General features: G+C 40.4%; 1 protein-coding gene across 6 annotated transcripts in view; it reads right to left on the bottom strand.

Moving 5' to 3' along the window:
* The window catches only part of CPNE4 (copine 4), an 879,187-nt gene that overhangs the window by 309,806 nt on the left and 545,372 nt on the right, over positions 1–24,009 (bottom strand). For all 6 annotated transcript variants that reach the window (XM_033930001.1, XM_033929997.1, XM_033929998.1 and 3 more), the window contains 2 exons: positions 10,771–10,842; positions 4,437–4,511 (listed from right to left, as the gene is read on the bottom strand). In XM_033930001.1, the coding sequence (XP_033785892.1) occupies positions 4,437–4,511; positions 10,771–10,842 (147 nt within the window). The remainder of the gene's footprint in view (positions 1–4,436; positions 4,512–10,770; positions 10,843–24,009) is intronic.

Genomic DNA, 24,009 nt, shown 5'->3' with positions numbered 1-24,009 from the left:
CATAGACAAATTATAAATATTTTTATAGCACAATAAAAAACATTATAAAATGAAATCATACAGCCATTTTCTGCAATTGTTTGATCTCATTTAGGGGTCCTTTTACTAAGCTGCAGTAAGCACTAATATGTGCTTGCTTACCGCAGCTTAAAATGTCTTCTCACAGAACATGCTCAGGTGTCCCATGGTAATTTTGGCATCTGTGTGCTCTAAAAAGATTTTATTTTTTAGCATTGCGGGCAGGTCAGGGGGTGGAGAGTAGGTGTGCACTGTGCTAATCAATTAAGACAACTACATCACTGCACATTAACCGATTAGCATGTGGTTGGTTAGTGAGCCCTTATGGCCATATTCTATAAACAGTGCCCTAAGTCTGGCAGACTTACCCCCCTTTTACAAAACTGTGCAAGAGATTTTTAGCACCTGCATGCAAGCTGATTGCTCTGCGCTGCTCCGACAGTCATAGAGTTCCTTTGAACGTCAGAGGAGCGCAGAGCATTCAGCGCGCCAGTCGGTGCTAAAAACCTCTTGTGCGGTTTTGTAAAACTAGGGGGGAGGGGTTAATTTTTTTTTTTAATGGCATGATTGGCGTGGTAATTGACTCGGACTGGGACACTGTGCTACCGGGATGCAAGCTATACCGCAAAGACAGAGTAGGTAAAAAATGTGGGGGTATTGCCCTATACGTCAAAGAGGGAATTGAGTCTACCGGAGAAAACATGCCAGAAATAAAAAATAAGGTAGAATCTCTATGGGTCAAAATTCCAGGAACAAATGGAATGGAAATGAAGATCGGCATCTACTACTGACCCCCAGGGCAGTCCAAAGGAATTGATGGAGAGATGACGGACAAGATTAAACTGCAAGGGAGGTAACGCAGTTATCATGGGTGACTTCAATTATCCGGGGATAGATTGGAACCTAGGCACCTCCAGCTGCGGTAGGGAGACCAAATTCCTGGATGCTGTAGGCAATTGCTTCCTGGAACAACTTGTCAAGGAAAATATGAGAGGAAATGCAATTCTGGACTTAATTCTAAATGGACTATGACAGGGGTGTCCAATGTCGGTCCTCGAGGGCCGCAATCCAGTTGGGTTTTCAGGATTTCCCCAATGAATATGCATTGAAAGCAGTGCATGCACACAGATCTCATGCATATTCATTGGGGAAATCCTGAATACCCGACTGGATTGCGGCCCTCGAGGACCGACATTGGACACCCCTGGACTATGAGAATCGGTGCAAGGTATAGAAGTAGAAGGGATGCTGGGAAGCAGTGATCACAATATGATCCGCTTCAACCTAGACACAAGGGCAAAACATCGATCCAGAATGACGGCCATGGCACTGAACTTCCGAAAAGGGAATTACAAAGAGATGTGCAGGCAGATTGATAGGCTTAAAAACAATAAATACCCGGGACCAGATGGCATCCATCCGAGGGTAATAAAGGAACTGAAAGGGGCTATAGTTGAACTGCTTTAACTAATAGCCAATCTGTCGATCAAATCAGGAAGGATTCCGGAAGACTGGAAAATGGTGAATGTTAAGCCGATCTTCAAGAAAGGTTTGAGGGGAAATCCGGGAAACTACAGACTGGTGAGTCTGACCTCGGTACCGGGAAAGATGGTAGAGGCACTGATAAAGGACCGCATCATTGATCACCTTGACGGACACAATCTGATGAGGACCAGCCAGCACGGCTTCAGCAAATGAAGATATTCCTTGACAAACTTGCTGCACTTCTTCGAGGGAGTAAATAGGCAAATAGGCAAGGGTGACCCAGTTGACATTGTATATCTGGATTTTCAGAAGGCGTTTGACAAGGTTCCGCATGAACGACTACTTCGAAAAATTGAGAGCCATGGAATCGAGGGCGAAATACTCACGTGGATTAAAAACTGGCTGTCGAATAGGAAACAGAGAGTGGGGGTAAATGGACAATGCTTGAACTGGAAAAGCATTACAAATGGACAATGCTCGAACTGGAAAAGCGTCACAAGTGGAGTGCCACAAGGTTCGGTGCTTAGACCCGTGCTCTTCAACATATTTATAAATGACCTGGAAATTGGTATGACGAGTGAGATGATTAAATTTGCAGATGATATGAAGTTATTCAGAGTAGTGAAGTCGCAGGAGGATTGTGAAGACCTGAAACATAACATAAACATGCTTGAGAAATGGGCCGTGACATGGTAAATGAGGTTTAACATGAATAAGTGTAAGGTGATGCATGTCGGTAACAAAAATGTTATACATGAATACAGGATGTCCAGTGCAGTACTTGGAGAGAGCCCCCAAGGAAAAAGACTTGGGAGTACTGTTCGACAAATCAATGAAGCCATCCGCACAATGTGTGGTGGCGGCGAAAAGGGCAAACAGAATGCTAGGATTGATTAAGAAGGGGATCTGAACAGATAGGAGATGGCTATCATGCCGCTGTACGCCTTCACATAGAATACTGCATCCAGCACTGGTTGCCATACATGAAGAAGGACACAGTACTACACGAAAGGGTCCAGAGAAGAGCGACTAAAATGGTTAAGGGGCTGGAGGAGTTGCCATACAGTGAGAGATTAGAGAAACTGGGCCTCTTCTCCATTGAAAAGAGGAGACTGAGAGGGGACATGATCAAAACATTCAAGATATTGAAAGAAATAGACTTAGTAGATAAAGACAGGTTGTTCACCCTCTCCAAGGTAGGAAGAACGAGAGGACACTCTCTTAAAGTTAAAAGGGAATAGATTCCGTACAAATGTAAGGAAGTTCTTCTTCACCCAGAGAGTGTTACAAAACTAGAACACTCTTCCGGAGACTGTTATAGGGGAAAACACCCTCCAGGGATTCAAGACAAAGTTAGACAAGTTTCTGCTGAACCAGAATGTACGCAGTTAGGACACTGGTCTTTGACCTAAGAACTGCCGCATAAGCGGACTGCTGGGCATGGTGGAACACTAGTCTGACCCAGCAGCGGCAATTCTTATGTTCTTATGACAGTTTTCAGCCAATCAAAAAATAAAAAAAGCAATTTAAGGGTTCGGTGCCAAATTCTTAGAATGCCTAGCAATGCCTAGAGACGCATAATGATGCCTATATTAAAAAAGTAGGCATCATTATGGGCAGAGAAAAGACGTGGTTGACTTAGGCACCGCCAAATTAGGCGAGTGAAAAGCTGGCCTAATGGACTGGCACCTATGTCTAGGATGCCTAGCGAAGCCTAAGTCCGCTTAGTTGCCACTAGGTATGATTTTATAAATGGCGCTATTTTTTGATTGACAACTGTGCTGAGCAGCTTGACGCCATTTATAGAATGTGGCCCTTACTGCCTTCAAACTAGGTGGTGGTAGGGGCGCATGTGTTTATGTCCCGTGCTAGTGGGAAAATTAGCACATGGGCATTAAGTCAAAAAAGTAGACAACCTGGCCATTTTAGCCACGTGGTAAAAATGGACTAAGTGTGCAGGAATGACCTGTGTAAGCACAAGCTAAGGCCACTTTTTACCACAGTTTGGTAATAGGGCCCCTTAATAAGGTATTGCCTTATCTTCAATTGATAGAGATGTGCATGGAAAAAAATTCTGGTTCGTTTTTTTCAGACCATTTCCCTGATTTCTGGACATATTTTTTTCAGTTTGATTCCTTCGTTTGTTTTTTAATTTAAAAAAATACACCAAAGGAGAATAGTGCACAGTAATTGACTTAAGATGATTAAGGAAGGCAATGGCAAACCATCTCACTAACAGTCTGCCAAGTAACCATCATATAAGTGACGGTCCCACAAGTCATTAGTGACTTGATATGTATGTATAAGGGACTACCTTTACCTTTAATTGACTTAATACGTGTTAATTAATAGGTTAATATGCATTGATTTAATGTATTCATATATTTTTAGACATGCTAAAAAAACTGAATGCATGCTAATTAATGCATGCTAATGGCCAACATCTCTAACAACAGTGCTTAATAAATACACAGTTCTCTGTAATAGCAAGAGAGAAGAGGAAGCAAATGGAAAGAAAAGAAAGGAGAGAAGGGAGAAGAGAGGAGGAGAGTGCAGATTCCCTCTCTTATTTGTCAGATAACTTGTCTTCACAATGGCAATATTAAACTTTACATTAAGACTCTACCTGGGAATATTTCAACATAGATTTACTTGCCACTCCTCACTTATCAAGTACTTCTGATCCATGGCATTTTTAAACAAACGAGGTTCCCTGCGTAATTAAATTGTCTGGGCTTTAATTACATTGCCTTGTTTTCTTTTTAATTACTTCACATCGGGAGAAAGGACCCTTTGCGAGCATTGATCTGGAATCTCTGATCATTTAGCAGCATCAAACAGGAAAAAAAAGGCCGGAGGACAAAATCTTATTAAATCATATCCAGCAGCTTTATTACATTTTTTTCAAAAAGGCTATTGACAAACGTTTTTACCTTGTCATCTAATTTCCGTGCGCTGAATGAAAGTTCAACATAGTCATCATTGCCGGATAATTCTTCTGCAATCACCTAAATGAAAATACACATTTAAGTTGTGCATGAAAGGGGAAAAATATTGCTCAAAAATATTACTTTTGTGATGTGTCTAAGGAAAATGGAAAACAAGCAGCCGCCTTCCAGGAAACTGGACTCCTTCTAGTGAGCAGAATTATTGTAATAAGGCAAGGTCGTTACTGGCCAGTGATTTCTTATGTACTAAGTATCAGACTACCTAGATATGCTAAGGACAACATAATTTTATTGGATACATGGAAAACAATTACATTTATTAACAAACTAACAGAGGTTCCTATAATGAAATCTACTTTACAGTCCTTATGGTTAAACTCCAAGATTAAAATAGGCGGTGCTGGGATTGCCTGGAAGAATTGGATGCAGGCAGGTATTCGGAATGAAAAACTACTTGATTTTTCAGGGCTGCAACAATCATTTGGCATTTTAAAGTCTCAACAATATAGGTGGTTGCAGTTGAAGCAGGCTATTCAGAGTGGGTTCCCTGAATGGAAAAGCTTAAAAACTTAAGAACATAAGAACATAAGCAGTGCCTCTGCCGGGTCAGACCATAGGTCCATCCTGCCCAGCAGTCCGCTCTCGCAGCGGCCCAAACAGGTCACGACCTGTCTGAATAACCAGAAGGGGCCCCCTTGCCACCTTGGTTTCCCATCGAAGTCCTATCTTCCCATCGAAGTCCTAATCCTCCGGTCTTGCACATTCACAACTTGGTTGGGTTTCCATACTTATTACCTGGTTAGTTTTCTATACTTGTATTACATCCCAGCACCTCTCTCAGTATCCCACGATCCCTTTATCCCTCAGGAATCCATCCAATCCCTGTTTGAATCCCTGTACTGTACTCTGCCTGATCACTTCCTCCGGTAGCGCATTCCAAGTGTCCACGACCCTTTGGGTGAAAAAAAACTTCCTTGCATTTGTTTTGAACCTATCTCCCTTCAGTTTCTCCGAATGCCCCCTCGTACCTGTTGTCCCCTTCAGTCTGAAGAATCTGTCCTTATCCACCCTCTCTATGCCCCTCATGATCTTGAAGGTCTCTATCATATCTCCCCTGAGCCTCCTCTTTTCCAGAGAGAAGAGCCCCAGCCTATCCAACCTCTCGGCGTATGGGCAGTGTTCCAGCCCTTTTACCAGTTTCGTTGCTCTCCTTTGGACTCTCTCAAGTACCGCCATGTCCTTCTTGAGGTGTGGCGACCAATACTGAACGCAGTATTCCAGATGTGGACGCACCATCGCTCGATACAATGGCATGATGACTTCCCGCGTCCTGGTTGTTATGCCCCTCTTTATGATGCCCAGCATCCTGTTGGCTTTTTTCGAGGCTGCTGCGCACTGTGCAGATGGCTTCAGTGATGCATCCACCAGCACACCCAAGTCTCTCTCAAGTCTGCTGTCTCCCAACAATGCCCCCCCCCAATTTGTAGTTGAACAACGGGTTCTTTTTCCCTATATGCATGACCTTGCATTTTTCCACGTTAAAGCGCATTTGCCATTTGTTTGCCCAGTCTTCCAGCTTGTCCAGGTCCCTTTGCAGGTCCTCACACTCCTCCCTGGACCTAACTCTACCGCACAGTTTGGTATCGTCTGCAAATTTTATAACCTCGCACTTTGCCTCCTTTTCCAGGTCATTGATAAATATGTTGAAGAGTAACGGCCCCAGCACCGATCCCTGTGGCACACTTATTATGGCTTGCAGATCCTTTGCTACCAGACAGATCTAGTAGGACATCAGCAGGGCAGGATTAATTCATTGAGGGCCCCTAGGCACACAAGTACACTGGGCACCCTGCCCTGCCCCACCTCACTATGCACCCAGGCGGAAACAGGAAGCTGCGTCAGAGGGAAGCTTTGGGCAAGCAGCACCGCTTGTAAAATTACAGTTCTTGTTGCCTTTCTTACCCGTGTTGCTTGCTTGTCTTACTTTCCGTCGATGGGTGGGGGGTGCATTGCTGATCGGGGGGGGGGCTGCATTGCTAATCGATGCTGGAGGGGCCATCGCCGTTTGGAAAAAACAATGCTGATGCCCTCCTTCATTGGACCCCCCTGACCATTTTGGGCCCTAGGCAAGTGCCTACCGGGCCTATTGGCTAATCCTGTTTAGGACATCATGCCGCCCAGTAGTACAAATTGATTTCTGAATTTTTAAATAAGAAGCCAAAAAATAGTCTTAGAGATATTTGGAGCATCGAGATAAAACAGTATATTTCTGTGTCTCGGTCACGAATTTGGACTTGGAGGTTAAGATGTACAGTGTCAGCATCTATGAGACAAACATGATTATTTTTATTGCATAGGATATTTTGGACCCCAGTTCGATTACAAAAAATAGATAATTCTAAATCTAATAGATGCTGGCATTGTCATATTAATATAGGGACTTTGGATCATCTGTTATATTTTTGTCCATTGATACTTGGTTTCTGGAAGTCAATTTGGGGGCAAATTAATCTCATTCTTGAAGCAGCTATTCCCTTATCATATGAAGCTGTAATTTGTGGTATGTTACTACATATTAAGCCTACTTTAGATAAGTACAAAAGTCACCTTTTCCTGATTATGACGAGAATAGCTTGAATCTTCAGGCAGCACAGACTCTATGGCCTAAATATCTAATGGCTTCTAAACTGTAGATGTTTTCTCTGATTGCCGAACCGGGGACTCCACAAACCAGTCTCTCAAGGGCTGGGTGAATTTGAGCTTGTAACCACTCTGAATGGTCTCTAGTACCCAACGGTCTAACAAGCTCTATGCCCAGGCCTCCGAACAGTCCAAGAGCCATCCCCCTATCTTCAGAAGAACCACTCTGGACCTGGCATCATTGTGCTTTCTTGGAGGTTGTGGCAGAACAAGAACTGGAGGCCTTGTTCCACCTGGGACCTGAGAATTTCTGTCTGGATCCCTGGAAGGATCTATGAGAGGTGACTCCTCCTAAGAACTGCTGAAAACACCTGAAGTCACAAAAATTAGACCACCCAGAGCCTCTAGAGGTTCACAGTTTACTATCAGGTAGATATTTTGGCCAACGATCTGCCATGCTGGTCATGAGATAGTCTAGCTCCTTTCTGAACAACATTTGTCCCTTGAAAGGAAGTCTACTGAGGGTAGCCTTAGAGGCAGAACTTTCTGCATATTGCCTGATCCAGATCATTCTGCAGTCTGAGATCGAATAAGCTGAAACTTTGCTCATGACTCCAATGATCTTATATAGAGTATTGGCTACATAATCCACTCCAGCTAATAGGAGCTGGGGGTAAAGGCTTGCCTTCTACCAGCTCAAGACTCCGTAACCTGGAATGACAGCTGCATGTCATAAAGAAACTCTTGCAGCTGCTTTGATTCCCAAGACCTGCGCTTCAAATTATCTTTTAAGGATCTCATCTATTCTATAATCCTGAATACCATGCCTCTTTCACTTGGTAGGGATGTGCATACCAAGGAACAGCTGCTGACTCTCCTGTGCCGTCAGATACAGCTGAACCATTGTCTTGGCTACTTTAAGGGACCCTTCTGGAGCATCCCAATGTTCCGTGACCAATACATTGAAATTAGGATGTGAAGGAAACGAAGAAGACCGGGCTCTCACTCCACTCATTATAAAGCAGGGAGCAGAGGGTTAGGGTTAGGGAGCAGAGAGTCCTACAGAGAGTCAGCAATAAGTTCTAACAGAACCGAGGGTCTGAACAGCTGATGGACTGTGGGGTCATCTCCTTGTTCAAGGGCCACCACTGTATCTAGAGCACATGCACTTTCCTGTGACCCCACATCTCCCAACAGGAAGGGTTCGCTCTGTGACAGAAATAGGGACTACTGTGACTATAGTGTCTTATGAAATGGGCATAATAGTAACACTCAAACCCAGTTTCTCATAAAACTAGTTTATTTCTCTGCTGTGCTCTACTTTGAATTCATGCTACCACTATGTTATTTTTGATCTCTAAGGGCTCCTTTTATCAAACCACAGAAGAGCTTTTTACTGGGGGCCAGCAAAGCAAATGCTCCGATGCTCACAGGAATTGAATGAGTATCGGAGCATTTACCTCTCTGGCCTGCAATAAAAAGCTCTACCACAGTTTGATAAAAGGGGCCCTAAATCAGGTATCTTCATATATTGAAATCGTGTCAACTTATTTTCCTCACAAAAAAACAAGCTTATTTTTTACCATGCTCTGTTTTGAAATTAGGGTGCTATTGCTGTAAATTACTTGTCATCAGTAATTAAACATTTCCTAATATTACTTGTCATCAGTAGTTAACTATTTTCTCACTATTTTTCTCACTATTTTAATGACAAAAACAATATGCAAGACAGCACTGCTTTCAGATTTACTAGGAATCGTATGTGTTATTTATTTTTTTAAAAATTTAATACATATTTAGAACATAAGAACTGCCATCTCCGGATCAGACCCATGGTCCATCGAGTCCGGCGATCCGCACACGCGGAGGCCCAGTCAGGTATACACCTGATGTAGTTTGAGGTTGGTTTTAGAACATTTACTATATATTCTTTTATGTCTAGGACCATTTGGTGTATGAATTAGGAACATTGTCAGATCTGTGTTTAGATGCCACAGACTTTATGTGGTAGGATTCTATTGCATACCATAACATTTTTTCATATTATCTTTTCTATATTGGTTTTATTATGTTTTTAAATTACTGTTTGGTTAACTATTTATTAATTATTTTTTAGTTTTATTAAAACATAACATTTTAATTTCTTCAATTCTAGAAGATTGATTTCATTGCTTTTACCATTTTATATATTGCAATATCTTTTGATAACGCAAACACTTTAATTTTCTGGTTGACCATTCACAACAAAGTCGTTTATTGTTTGATCATACAAAATCACTTAGGATTCTACAACCGGCACCTCCAAAACCGATGCCAGTCGTGTGTCAATCAAGTACTGATGCCAGTTACAGAATCAGGGTCACATGTAAAGTAGGCACCAGAAATGTAGGTCAAGGCCTACATTTCTGGAGCCTACCTTTCTCGTGAATCGCACCTACGGATGTGCTTTATGATATCTAATACCATTTCTGGTATTAGCCATGCCTATAGTGGTGTTAGGCATGAAAAAATGCCTCCGTAGGCATGATTCCAGCACTGTTTTTTTAGACAGCTACATTTTCTTTTTAAAAGCTTTTTCTTTTTTTTTTTAATAGTGCTTTCATCTTAGGTTAGGCACCGATCTTAAGGCACCATTGAAAGAATCTGGGCCTTATTGTTTAATCATATAAATAATGTGTTTTTATGCTATCATTTCTTGACAATTTGGTCAATTTATTTGTGTTTGATTGTGTTAGCTCTTAATGGATATTGGTTCAATGACCCCTGATGCAGACTTGTAGAGCCGAAACATGGACCGTGTCGGGTCAAAAAGTTTTATAGCAATAAAGTTTGCCTAGAAGAAACTTATCCTGGTTGGTTCTCATTTCATCTCTACTTCTTAGTTTTTGCTTTGCTCTTGTGGAGGATCGGTTCCTGTTGTTTTGTTGTTAGTTTGAATATTGACACTATTTGTCACTGTATAACTCTACTTCTTATTGAAAGATCATTTAAGTTATTTGGAGTTATGCTAAATTTGGCCCTAACAATTTCAGATTAAATATCTTATTCAGAAAACATTTTTTCAAAAGAAACAATTGGAATTAATATACAATTCCTTCCTAGTCTTTTTAAGATTCTGATGTAGTCACTAATTATGTCTCAATTAGACAATTGTAATTTGTTATGTGTGGGTATTATATAAGACCTACCCCAAAAACAAGCCCTAGCATGATTTTCAGGGTAGATCTTAATATAAGCCCTACCCCCGAAAATAAGCCCTAGTCGTAAGCAGCCGAACTTCCCACACCCTGCCCACACCACACAGTCGAACCGCCGAACACCCGCTGACCCTCCATCCTTCCCTCCCAACCGATCCTTGCCGACCGTGATCATAAATACCTTGCTACAGAGGAGTGTCGGGCCAGCAGCACTCACAGGCTGCTTCGCGGCCTTCTTGTTGGGGCTGTCTGTGTACTGATGACATCACCCCCTGAGGATTTTAACTCCTCCCACTTTAGCCCTATCCTAGCCTTGCCTCACTTTATCATTCCCAAATAGATAAGCCACTGATCACCTGTCTGAACAAGCTCAACAAGTACTTCCAAATCCAAGAAGGAGGAGATTATTTTCAGTGGTCCTAAATTAGTTATTTTCTGCCTTACTTAAGAGCTCTGCTTTCTTCCATTTGTAAATGACTTACCGTTATAGAAGATTTCCCTGCTGTGTTCCCATGCTTCAATAAGGATTTTGAAAGTTTTCTCTGTGATACGATCTGTATAAAAGAGTAAATACAGGAAAAAAATTAAAAATAGAGTTTTGGAAATTTTCCCTTTCTGGTCCACGTAACAGACAAGATGAGGACTTGTGAAAGTTGTAATTCAGTGATTCCCAAACTGGATGCCTCAAACTAGAGAATGACATAGGGACAAATTTGTCCCCGTCCCTGAAGGATCTCGTATCTCCATCCGCATCCCGTCCCTGCGAGTTTAGTCCCTGTCTCTGTTCCATCCGTTCAAGTTCTGTTTTCTTCTGTACAAGCCTTGAACATGGGGATAGGAACAAATTTGTCCCATGTTATTCTCTGCCTCAATTTCTCTTCAGGGTTTCCACAAGAAATTAGACTGTAGAATCTATTTGGATGAACATATATATGTTTACATAAATTGAGGGTTTCTCGGTGTATGAAAAAATATTTTAGGGATTCTGCCATAGTAAAAAGTTTGGGAATCACTGGCGTAAAACGGATCACAACCAGGAGATTTACAAAAGGACCTTTTATAGGGTTAAGTGAAATGCTGTTCATTGATATAAGAATACAATTAAATGATATAAAGACTGCATTTCTGGGCAGTTAATGCTGACAGGAGGAGAACAGGACCTAAGATGATATCAAGAATCCTTAGCATAGAAGGAAATTGATAGCAAATGACTAAATCTGCAAGTCACTACAAATACAATCATATATTTCACATTTTTGAAACTGAGTTAAAAACAAAAGGATATGTATTTTAATCTTAAAACCTTTGGAACTTATCTAAAAACACCGTGACTGATTTGTTACTGTTTGGAAATGGAAAAACGTTTTTTCAGAAAAATTTTCTACACTTGATGAATAAAAATAAAGGAATCATGTTTCAAATGAGCATCCCTAGACATACAGTTTTAGGTTTGTCCCATTTTCCAGCATGTAATGTACCATCAGCTCCATTATAATGCGTATGAATTTCAGTGCTCCTTTTTACTCAAAATTGTTCCTTTTTGACTCCAATTAAAGCAAAACTTAAATGACCTCATAACTGGAGTGAGCTTTGATGCCAGTGTCAGAGGTTGGGAACTATGAGCAATGCCGGGCAGACTTCTACAATCTGTGCCCCACAATTGGCAGGGAGAGGCAGAGACAGGGGCAGCTCAAGGCAATCTGCCTAAGGCAAGGGATAGGCTGGTGCCCTCCTCCCTCCCAAGAAGGGCCAGTTTTAGACATGCTGGGGCCCAGGGCAGAAATTAAGGAAGGGGCCCCCTGTACCATCCCCCCCCCCCGATATCCCCACCTCCCATTACTATCACACATAAGACAACTTTAAACGGCTTCTTTCCACACAAAACACAGACCTTTACCATATACAGAACAAGGGACACAAATAGAAATAGAAACTGAACTGGGAACCCCCCAAAATTAAACTCAGCAAGTATTACAACACTGGAGAAATAAAAACAGAAGAGATATGCACTGAACTTTTGTACTGAACATACAGGGGGCCTAGGTCCACCGTAAATTAGCCACCTCCCTAGCTGTGCCTGGTGGAGATCCCAAACCCTGCCAGTTGAAGACCACATCCTTTGGTCTCGCAGCCAGAAATCTCCAAGCTCTGTAGCTATCCCATTTTTGGGAAATTTGTTATATCTTTAATTTTTTATTAACCTTTTCCTATCGTAATAAATTTTACGTTATGCTGGTTCCAATCGTAATTATTTTAGCAAAGTTTTATATTATTCACCGTTATAATTTACGGCTATTGTAAACATAATGTAAATAAGTCATAAGTCTGCAAATTCAAATATTTTGTGTTCCTGTCGTATACTGTATGTCCCATGCCAAGGGACATACGATAGCAACGACATTTTTAGAATGTCCCATCAGCCGGGACACACGATAGGAAAAGGTTAATTGTTTACTCAGGTACTTTAGCTAGTTTGTGAGTCTTCAGGTCAGATAGGGAAGTTCTAAGTACCTAATTTTATTTTATTGTAACCCGTTCTGGGCTTCTGGGGAGGCTGGGCTATAAAAATGAATAAATAAATAAATCCCTGACCTGCCACCAGCTAAAACTTGAATAGTTTTGACTGCTGGACTGGAAGAAGAAGTTTTCAGCTGGCAGGGCTTTGGGAAGCCCAACAACTTAGGTATTTATATTTTGTATTTGGGCAGAAGGCATGGGGCATGGTGGAAAGAAAATTTAGTGCCAACAATCACAACCCTCACTTATTTGGGTCAATGACAGGACGGCAAGAGAGCTAACCAAGCCATGAATCCAGCTTTGGCTCATCTAATTGTCTCCTCTTTAGATGCAGATTGCTTGTCTATTGCTGTATTTCTTACTATTTCTTTTCAAAAAATAAATACTATCCTATATTATGCACCAGGGTATATATTGGGTCCTCCCAGAGCTCATTGAAAATATCCCAGATTGGTTATGGTTGGAATGGCGACTCATGTTTCCTCTGCGATTGTGCCATGTTCTCAGTATCAAAATGCCTAGATTATATAAAGATAATAGAATATTAATAGACACATGGAAAACATTAAGATATGTGAGTAATTTAACACCTATTCCAATTCACAAATCAACAAATCAAGCTATATGGCTGAACTCCAAGATTCAAATTGGTGGATTTAAGGTCATCTGGATGGAAGTATTGGATGATAGCAGAAATACGTGTATTAGATGATGTTATTTCTAAAGGTAAGCTGCTTGATTTTTCACAGTTGCAACATAAATATGGCCTCAATAAATCACAAAGTTTTAGATGGATGCAATTGAAGCAGGCCATTCAGGTGGGGTTCCCTGAATGGAAATATCTTAATAATCAATATAGTTTAGAGTTCTTATGCTTTCAGGTGGACTTCCTGGGGCACCAGGCCTCCCAGTGATATAAATTGTTAACTGGATTTATTAAAAAGAAACCAAAAAACGGTCTGAGAGACATTTGGAACATTGAGATTAAGCATCAAATTTCTGCGTCTCAATGGCCACGAATTTGGACTTGGAGGATGAGATGTACAGTATCTGCATCTATGAGACAAACTTGTTTTTTTTCTGTTACATAGAGCATTATGGACCCCTGTTTGGTTACAAAAGTGTGTGGCGCAGTGGTTGAAACTACAGCCTCAGCACCCTGGGGTTGTGGGTTCAAACCCCGTGCTGCTCCTTGTGATCCTGGCCAAGTCACTTAATCCTCCATAACCCCAGGTACGTTAGATAGATTGTGAGCCTGCCGGGACAGATAGGGAAAATGCTTGAGTACCTGATTGTAAAACCGCTTAGATAACCTTGATAGGCGGTATATAAAATCCTAATAAAACTTGAAACTTGATAGCTCTAAGTCTAATAGATGTTGGCATTGTCATCTTGAAGCAGGGACTTTAGATCATTTATTGTTCTATTGTCCATTTATTATGGCTTTTTGGAAATCAATTTGGGGCCAAATTAATTGTTTATTAGAAAACCCAGTGAGATATCTCACCAAGAAAGAATTTCGGTTCTTGAATGTGCTGCATCCAAAAATTCCAATTTTCTATTTGCTCCCCAAGATACATAAATCTTGTACTATGCCTCAGGGGAGACCCATTGTTTCCAACCGGGGAGCGCTGCTGGAGGCCTCCTCTATATACGTTGATAAGTTTCTTCAACCTTATGTTAAACAAACTAAATCATATCTAAAAGATACCACCGATTTTTTGAAAAAATTAGAGGGTTTGAGCCCTGATCCTTATTCGCTGCTTGTTACCATCGATGTGTGCTCTTTGTACACAATAATTCCACAAAAGGAAGCATTGGCCATAATACAACAAACCTTAGAGGGTAGGGTGAACCCAAAAGTACCCACTGAGTTTATTTGTAAGTTAGCTGATATTGTACTCCATGAGAGTTTTTTTATGTTTGAAGATCATCTTTTTCATCAAAGATCAGGAATCGCGATGGGTATTACCATGGCTCCTTCTGTCGCTAACTTATTTATGAATAAATTCGAACTAGATTGGGTGTACGGGTCCACCTTTTTCAAGGATGTAAAAATGTGGCTGAGATATATAGATGACATTTTCCTCCTTTGGAATGGTGGGTTGGACACCTTATTGGAGTTTTTTTCCTATTTAAATTGCTGTCATCCTAAAGTTAAGTTCACCCACGTATATAGCCCTGTCCAAATCTCATTTTTGGATGTAATATTGTGGTTAAAAATGGAACCTTTTGCACTGAAGTTTACATTAAACCTGACCGACTGTAATTCAGTCTTGCACTTTTCTAGTGCTCATCCTACTTCCCTTAAAAAAAGTCTTCCTTATTCTCAGTTCCTGAGAATCAGGAGAATATGTTCCTCTACGACTGATTTTAAGATGCAGGCTAATGAGTTGAAAAGTAAGTTTCTGCAAAGAGGATATCCCCCCAAAATAGTTTCTACAGCGTATAAGTGAGCTCTGTATTGTCAGCGGGATGCCCTGTTTGCCCCTAAACGGTCAGTAGCTCAACAGTTGGGTGAACAGTGCATGACATGTGTGGTTACTTACTCTAGTAACAGTTACCAGTTGGTTAAATCCCTTAGAAAACACTGGGATATCCTTAAGATATCGGGGACTTTTAAGGATCACCACCTTAGGGTGGCATATCGGAGGAACCGGAATTTAAGGGAGATTTTGTGCCCCTCAATCTTGCCCACTGCCAATTCGACTGAAGAGGTAGTATATTTAGGTCATCAGAAATGTGGGTCTTGCCAAATGTGCATGGTTATGATTTGTACTGGGATGTTCTGTAACCCTCGTGATGGGAAGCAATATATCCTCAAACATGATTCTGATTGTAAAACATCTGGGGTTATCTACATTATACAGTGCCCTTGTGGTAAACTCTATGTAGGACAAACTTCTAGAAAATTAAACACTCGTCTTACCGAACACAAAAGCAATATTAAAAATCGGAACCTAGGGGCTCCCCTTGCAAAGCATTGTGTGGACTTTTGACCATCAATTTGTATCTTTAAAGGTGGTGGTCATTGAAGTTTTATCCCCGGGGGCACGAGGGGGTGACTTTAGGCGTTTTTTGGCTCAACATGAGCAGCGATGGATCCATAGGTTGGATACGCTGAGCCCTAGGGGTCTCAATAAAAACATAGAGTGGCAGCATTTTTATTGATAAATATAGTCTGTTCTTTTTAAAATATCTCTCTAAAAACTTCCCTTTAAGATTGCTATGTATGTTAAAGTGGGAGGTGCCTTGTGATGAGGCATGTGACGTTGGGTGGTCATGTGATAGATTTGTATAAATACCAGCCTCTGGTGCCATTTTAGTTTGGTTTGAAAAATTTGACGTTGGAACTGAATGCTGTAAGTAACATCTTACTGAACTAATTGGTTTAGTGTTTTAGTAAAAAACTAATGTAGTTCTTTATTTTTAGAATTGAATGCCGCAGTGCTGGCCCTGAAGCAGCGGACAAACAGTGAGTCCGCGAAACGCTGGCTGCGTCGGCTTGTGCAATACTGGCTTGTGCAACTATTTGAGCACTGCTGAAAAAAACATATCCAGAGACAAGCGCCGTTTAAAGATAAGTAGCTTGTCATTTTTTCAAATCCTTAATAGTGCATACAAAGTGGGCAAATTTGCACCGATAGTGAGGTTTTCTATAAAATGAATTAAATAAATGAACTAAATAAAATGAACTAAAAGTATATATATTAAAAAAAGTTTTCTACAAGAAATATTTTAAGATTAAATTATTAAAGTTTATATGTTTTAAAACCTAAGCGGTCAATGATTGGAGCAGGGAGCTAAATTACTACGCTGATCACTCGAGTTTGTGATATAAATACTTGCGTAGGCTCCAGTTCTGAGACCGTGGTAGAAGAGTGTGATGCACTTCATGGTTATAGTGGTATGCTAGCTTGTTTCCATTTATTATTTACTACCACTTGGGATACTTGTTTATAGATTGTACACTAGTACTTTTCCCTGATTTTTTTTACTATAATGGCCCAACAGGCTTGGCAAAGCGGTTTAAGTTTCAGCGCTGATTTTATTAGTTCAGTGCTGGATTCTTCCACAACAATGAACTGGGAACAATCCAATATGAATAATTCCCTTTTGTGGGATGAAATGACTATTCTATCAAAAAAATATATTCGGGCTGAACTCCATGGTGCTACACTTACAGAATATTGCAAGAAGGAGTTTATCCCTAGAGGGTTAAGAGTATATAAAGAGCCACGTATGTTTAGTGAGGATGCTGAATTTAATTTGAAGTGGATTTCTATCTTAAACAAATGCTCATTGGACCTAATGGTCCTGATTATTGATAGAACACGTAAGGCTATGACCACCATTAAGGGTGAGATTGAAGAAAAATTGAAAGCTTTAAAAGAAAATACGACTGAAATAGAGTTTAAACAACACCAAGATGAGTTGAAACATAAAGTGGATGGATTTAGAGCGGATATACAGAAGGACAAATTTAAGAAATTTAAACGAGATGAACAGGACTATATACAGCAGAAAGTAGTATCCGTGGTTAAAATCAAATGGTTATGGTAATCCTTCCACTGAAAAGAAAGTTACTTTTGATCAATCTTCTGAGTCATCAAATTTGAGCTCCACTTCTGATGATGATTTTTTAGGCCCCAAACCACGCCAGCCCCGTCGCGGAAGATGGCAGGAGAGGAAATGGTCGAGGCCAAGGTCAACATCTAAATCAGTACCAGTATCAAAACCAAAATCAAAACTACAGACCTCAGACCCGATCACAACTGAGGGCAGAGATACCCATAGCTATACAGTCAAATGTTGAAAGCCATGTAGTGAAGACGGTGGTGAATATTCCGATCGTCAATTTATCAAATCACCAAATAAAAACGGAAGAACATAATTTGCTTTCACTGGGGTTTATCTTTTGTACCAACTATCCCTGTAGATGATTTCCAAACGAAAGTTGATCTGGAGAAATTCTACAGATTATTGAGGATTAAGTCATTTTTTGCTAAAGATCATCTTGAAGCTGCCAATGAGGAAGTGGCCACTGTTACCCCGAAATCCACATGGGTTCCGCCCAGGCCCGGTGGATCCGGTAATAGAGACTTTTCATAAATTAGTTATGTCTGACATTGAAAACAACATGTATGGGTTTGGCAGCCGGAAACAATACTACAATAGAGTAAAGCGGAGAAATCTGCTATACAATCCCTTTTGTCAGATAAGGAGCTTATTATTCGAAAAGCTGACAAAGGAGGCAGGATAGTTTTACTCAGTAGAGATATGTATCTAAAGGAAGCACATAAACAACTGTTTAGTGATGACTATGATGTTCTTTCCATGGATCCTACAGAATTTCTTCAATCAAGGATTAATGCTTTAGCTAAACAAGCAATGGATAAGGGATATCTCACCAAGAAAGAATTTCGGTTCTTGAACAACTTAGTACAGGGAAAAAAATGCTTCTCATACAACTGGACCTAACGGCGGCATTCGACTTAGTAGACCACAACATCCTTCTACAGATCTTAGATGCAATAGGCATCTCAGATAAAGTATACTCTTGGTTTGAAGGATTCCTAAAACTCAGAACCTACAGTGTAAAATCAAACAAAGAAAAGTCAGAATCCTGGTCAAACCCCTGCGGCGTACCACAAGGATCTCCACTATCCCCTACCCTCTTCAATCTCTACACTGCCTCTTTAGGAACGCATCTGGACAATCTGGGCATAACCACCTATAGTTATGCGGATGACATCACCATCCTCATCCCATACGATCATTCTAAACCGACCATGACAGACAAACTTCACCAAACACTTGAAACAGTCACAACCTGGATGAAAAATCACAAACTTAAACTCAACCAAGACAAAACCAAATTCATCCTCCTCGAAAATGACAAGATCCAAACCACAACCAACCTAGATATAAACGCAATCAAATATCCCATCCAAACCACCATAAAACTACTTGGCATGACCATAGACAGATGCTGCACTATGCAACCGCAAATAAATAAAACAATTCAGAAATCATTCGCAGTCATGAGAAATCTGAGACAAGTCCGAAAATTCTTTGAAAGAACACAATTCCAACTTATAGTACAATCCCTAATACTAGGTATATTGGACTACTGTAACATCCTCTTCCTTCCTTGCCCTGCAACTACGATAAGACAACTCCAAACAATCCAAAATACAGCTTTGAGACTCATCTACTCATTGAAAAAACATGACCACATCACTGAAGCCTTCATCAACTCACATTGGCTCCCAATCCAAGAAAGAATCCAATTCAAATTCTACTGCATATTATTTAAAACCCTACACGGAGACAGCCCATCATACCTGAACAATCGCCTCATCCAAGCACCCACTACCAGACACAGAAAAACGCACTCCCCATTCATACCCCCCCCAATCAAGGAAGTAAAAAGAACAAAACTACACGACGGCCTCCTAGCCACTCAAGCCGCAAGGCTGGACAACCAGATCTCCAACCTTCTGATGACCACCCCAGACTATAGGACGTTCAGAAAAGAAATAAAAACCACACTTTTCAAGAAATTCCTGAAGCAGCAATAACACCACGACCTCTTAGTAACTCTAAAACTGACATTTGATCTACCCATTACTGCACTAATAATAACAAAAGAATCTCCACTATGACCACCTATTAACTCTCTTACAAACCACCCCACCCTCAACAACCCGCTAAATGTTCATAAGATCTACAACTTACCTCTCTAGCTAATCATTGTAACTCTGTTTTTTAATTTAACCTTTTGTAATCCGCCTTGAACCGCAAGGTAATGGCGGAATAGAAATCCCTAATGTAATGTAATGTAATGTAATGTAATGTGCTGCATCCAAAAATTCCAATTTTCTATTTGCTCCCCAAGATACATAAATCTTGTACTATGCCTCAGGGGAGACCCATTGTTTCCAACCGGGGAGCGCTGCTGGAGGCCTCCTCTATATACGTTGATAAGTTTCTTCAACCTTATGTTAAACAAACTAAATCATATCTAAAAGATACCACCGATTTTTTGAAAAAATTAGAGGGTTTGAGCCCTGATCCTTATTCGCTGCTTGTTACCATCGATGTGTGCTCTTTGTACACAATAATTCCACAAAAGGAAGCATTGGCCATAATACAACAAACCTTAGAGGGTAGGGTGAACCCAAAAGTACCCACTGAGTTTATTTGTAAGTTAGCTGATATTGTACTCCATGAGAGTTTTTTTATGTTTGAAGATCATCTTTTTCATCAAAGATCAGGAATCGCGATGGGTATTACCATGGCTCCTTCTGTCGCTAACTTATTTATGAATAAATTCGAACTAGATTGGGTGTACGGGTCCACCTTTTTCAAGGATGTAAAAATGTGGCTGAGATATATAGATGACATTTTCCTCCTTTGGAATGGTGGGTTGGACACCTTATTGGAGTTTTTTTCCTATTTAAATTGCTGTCATCCTAAAGTTAAGTTCACCCACGTATATAGCCCTGTCCAAATCTCATTTTTGGATGTTAATATTGTGGTTAAAAATGGAACCTTTTGCACTGAAGTTTACATTAAACCGACCGACTGTAATTCAGTCTTGCACTTTTCTAGTGCTCATCCTACTTCCCTTAAAAAAAGTCTTCCTTATTCTCAGTTCCTGAGAATCAGGAGAATATGTTCCTCTACGACTGATTTTAAGATGCAGGCTAATGAGTTGAAAAGTAAGTTTCTGCAAAGAGGATATCCCCCCAAAATAGTTTCTACAGCGTATAAGCGAGCTCTATATTGTCAGCGGGATGCCCTGTTTGCCCCTAAACGGTCGGTAGCTCAACAGTTGGGTGAACAGTGCATGACATGTGTGGTTACTTACTCTAGTAACAGTTACCAGTTGGTTAAATCCCTTAGAAAACACTGGGATATCCTTAAGATATCGGGGACTTTTAAGGATTACCACCTTAGGGTGGCATATCGGAGGAACCGGAATTTAAGGGAGATTTTGTGCCCCTCAATCTTGCCCACTGCCAATTCGACTGAAGAGGTAGTATATTTAGGTCATCAGAAATGTGGGTCTTGCCAAATGTGCATGGTTATGATTTGTACTGGGATGTTCTGTAACCCTCGTGATGGGAAGCAATATATCCTCAAACATGATTCTGATTGTAAAACATCTGGGGTTATCTACATTATACAGTGCCCTTGTGGTAAACTCTATGTAGGACAAACTTCTAGAAAATTAAACACTCGTCTTACCGAACACAAAAGCAATATTAAAAATCGGAACCTAGGGGCTCCCCTTGCAAAGCATTGTGTGGACTTTGACCATCAATTTGTATCTTTAAAGGTGGTGGTCATTGAAGTTTTATCCCCGGGGGCACGAGGGGGTGACTTTAGGCGTTTTTTGGCTCAACATGAGCAGCGATGGATCCATAGGTTGGATACGCTGAGCCCTAGGGGTCTCAATAAAAACATAGAGTGGCAGCATTTTTATTGATAAATATAGTCTGTTCTTTTTAAAATATCTCTCTAAAAACTTCCCTTTAAGATTGCTATGTATGTTAAAGTGGGAGGTGCCTTGTGATGAGGCATGTGACGTTGGGTGGTCATGTGATAGATTTGTATAAATACCAGCCTCTGGTGCCATTTTAGTTTGGTTTGAAAAATTTGACGTTGGAACTGAATGCTGTAAGTAACATCTTACTGAAACTAATTGGTTTAGTGTTTTAGTAAAAAACTAATGTAGTTCTTTATTTTTAGAATTGAATGCCGCAGTGCTGGCCCTGAAGCAGCGGACAAACAGTGAGTCCGCGAAACGCTGGCCGCGTCGGCTTGTGCAATACTGGCTTGTGCAACTATTTGAGCACTGCTGAAAAAAACATATCCAGAGACAAGCGCCGTTTAAAGATAAGTAGCTTGTCATTTTTTCAAATCCTTAATAGTGCATACAAAGTGGGCAAATTTGCACCGATAGTGAGGTTTTCTATAAAATGAATTAAAATAAAATGAACTAAATAAAATGAACTAAAAGTATATATATTAAAAAAAGTTTTCTACAAGAAATATTTTAAGATTAAATTATTAAAGTTTATATGTTTTAAAACCTAAGCGGTCAATGATTGGAGCAGGGAGCTAAATTACTACGCTGATCACTCGAGTTTGTGATATAAATACTTGCGTAGGCTCCAGTTCTGAGACCGTGGTAGAAGAGTGTGATGCACTTCATGGTTATAGTGGTATGCTAGCTTGTTTCCATTTATTATTTACTACCACTTGGGATACTTGTTTATAGATTGTACACTAGTACTTTTCCCGATTTTTTTACTATAATGGCCCAACAGGCTTGGCAAAGCGGTTTAAGTTTCAGCGCTGATTTTATTAGTTCAGTGCTGGATTCTTCCACAACAATGAACTGGGAACAATCCAATATGAATAATTCCCTTTTGTGGGATGAAATGACTATTCTATCAAAAAAATATATTCGGGCTGAACTCCATGGTGCTACACTTATAGAATATTGCAAGAAGGAGTTTATCCCTAGAGGGTTAAGAGTATATAAAGAGCCACGTATGTTTAGTGAGGATGCTGAATTTAATTTGAAGTGGATTTCTATCTTAAACAAATGCTCATTGGACCTAATGGTCCTGATTATTGATAGAACACGTAAGGCTATGACCACCATTAAGGGTGAGATTGAAGAAAAATTGAAAGCTTTAAAAGAAAATACGACTGAAATAGAGTTTAAACAACACCAAGATGAGTTGAAACATAAAGTGGATGGATTTAGAGCGGATATACAGAAGGACAAATTTAAGAAATTTAAACGAGATGAACAGGACTATATACAGCAGAAAGTGGATCCGTGGTTAAAATCAAATGGTTATGGTAATCCTTCCACTGAAAAGAAAGTTACTTTTGATCAATCTTCTGAGTCATCAAATTTGAGCTCCACTTCTGATGATGATTTTTTAGGCCCCAAACCACGCCAGCCCCGTCGCGGAAGATGGCGGAGAGGAAATGGTCGAGGCCAAGGTCAACATCTAAATCAGTACAAGTATCAAAACCAAAATCAAAACTACAGACCTCAGACCCGATCACAACGAGGGCAGAGATACCCATAGCTATACAGTCAAATGTTGAAAGCCATGTAGTGAAGACGGTGGTGAATATTCCGATCGTCAATTTATCAAATCACCAAATAAAAACGGAAGAACATAATTTGCTTTCACGGGGTTTATCTTTTGTACCAACTATCCCTGTAGATGATTTCCAAACGAAAGTTGATCTGGAGAAATTCTACAGATTATTGAGGATTAAGTCATTTTTTGCTAAAGATCATCTTGAAGCTGCCAATGAGGAAGTGGCCACTGTTACCCCGAAATCCACATGGGTTCCGCCCAGCCCGGTGGATCCGGTAATAGAGACTTTTCATAAATTAGTTATGTCTGACATTGAAAACAACATGTATGGGTTTGGCAGCCGGAAACAATACTACAATAGAGTAAAGCGGAGAAATCTGCTATACAATCCCTTTTGTCAGATAAGGAGCTTATTATTCGAAAAGCTGACAAAGGAGGCAGGATAGTTTTACTCAGTAGAGATATGTATCTAAAGGAAGCACATAAACAACTGTTTAGTGATGACTATGATGTTCTTTCCATGGATCCTACAGAATTTCTTCAATCAAGGATTAATGCTTTAACTAAACAAGCAATGGATAAGGGATATCTCACCAAGAAAGAATTTCGGTTCTTGAACAACTTAGTACAGGGAAAAAAAATGCTTCTCATACAACTGGACCTAACGGCGGCATTCGACTTAGTAGACCACAACATCCTTCTACAGATCTTAGATGCAATAGGCATCTCAGATAAAGTATACTCTTGGTTTGAAGGATTCCTAAAACTCAGAACCTACAGTGTAAAATCAAACAAAGAAAAGTCAGAATCCTGGTCAAACCCCTGCGGCGTACCACAAGGATCTCCACTATCCCCTACCCTCTTCAATCTCTACACTGCCTCTTTAGGAACGCATCTGGACAATCTGGGCATAACCACCTATAGTTATGCGGATGACATCACCATCCTCATCCCATACGATCATTCTAAACCGACCATGACAGACAAACTTCACCAAACACTTGAAACAGTCACAACCTGGATGAAAAATCACAAACTTAAACTCAACCAAGACAAAACCAAATT

The sequence above is a fragment of the Geotrypetes seraphini genome, chromosome 2, assembly GCF_902459505.1.
Source record: "Geotrypetes seraphini chromosome 2, aGeoSer1.1, whole genome shotgun sequence".
NCBI lineage: Eukaryota > Metazoa > Chordata > Amphibia > Gymnophiona > Dermophiidae > Geotrypetes > Geotrypetes seraphini.
The sequence above is the reverse complement of the archived record's forward strand: the minus strand, read 5'-3'. Positions and strand labels throughout refer to the sequence as shown.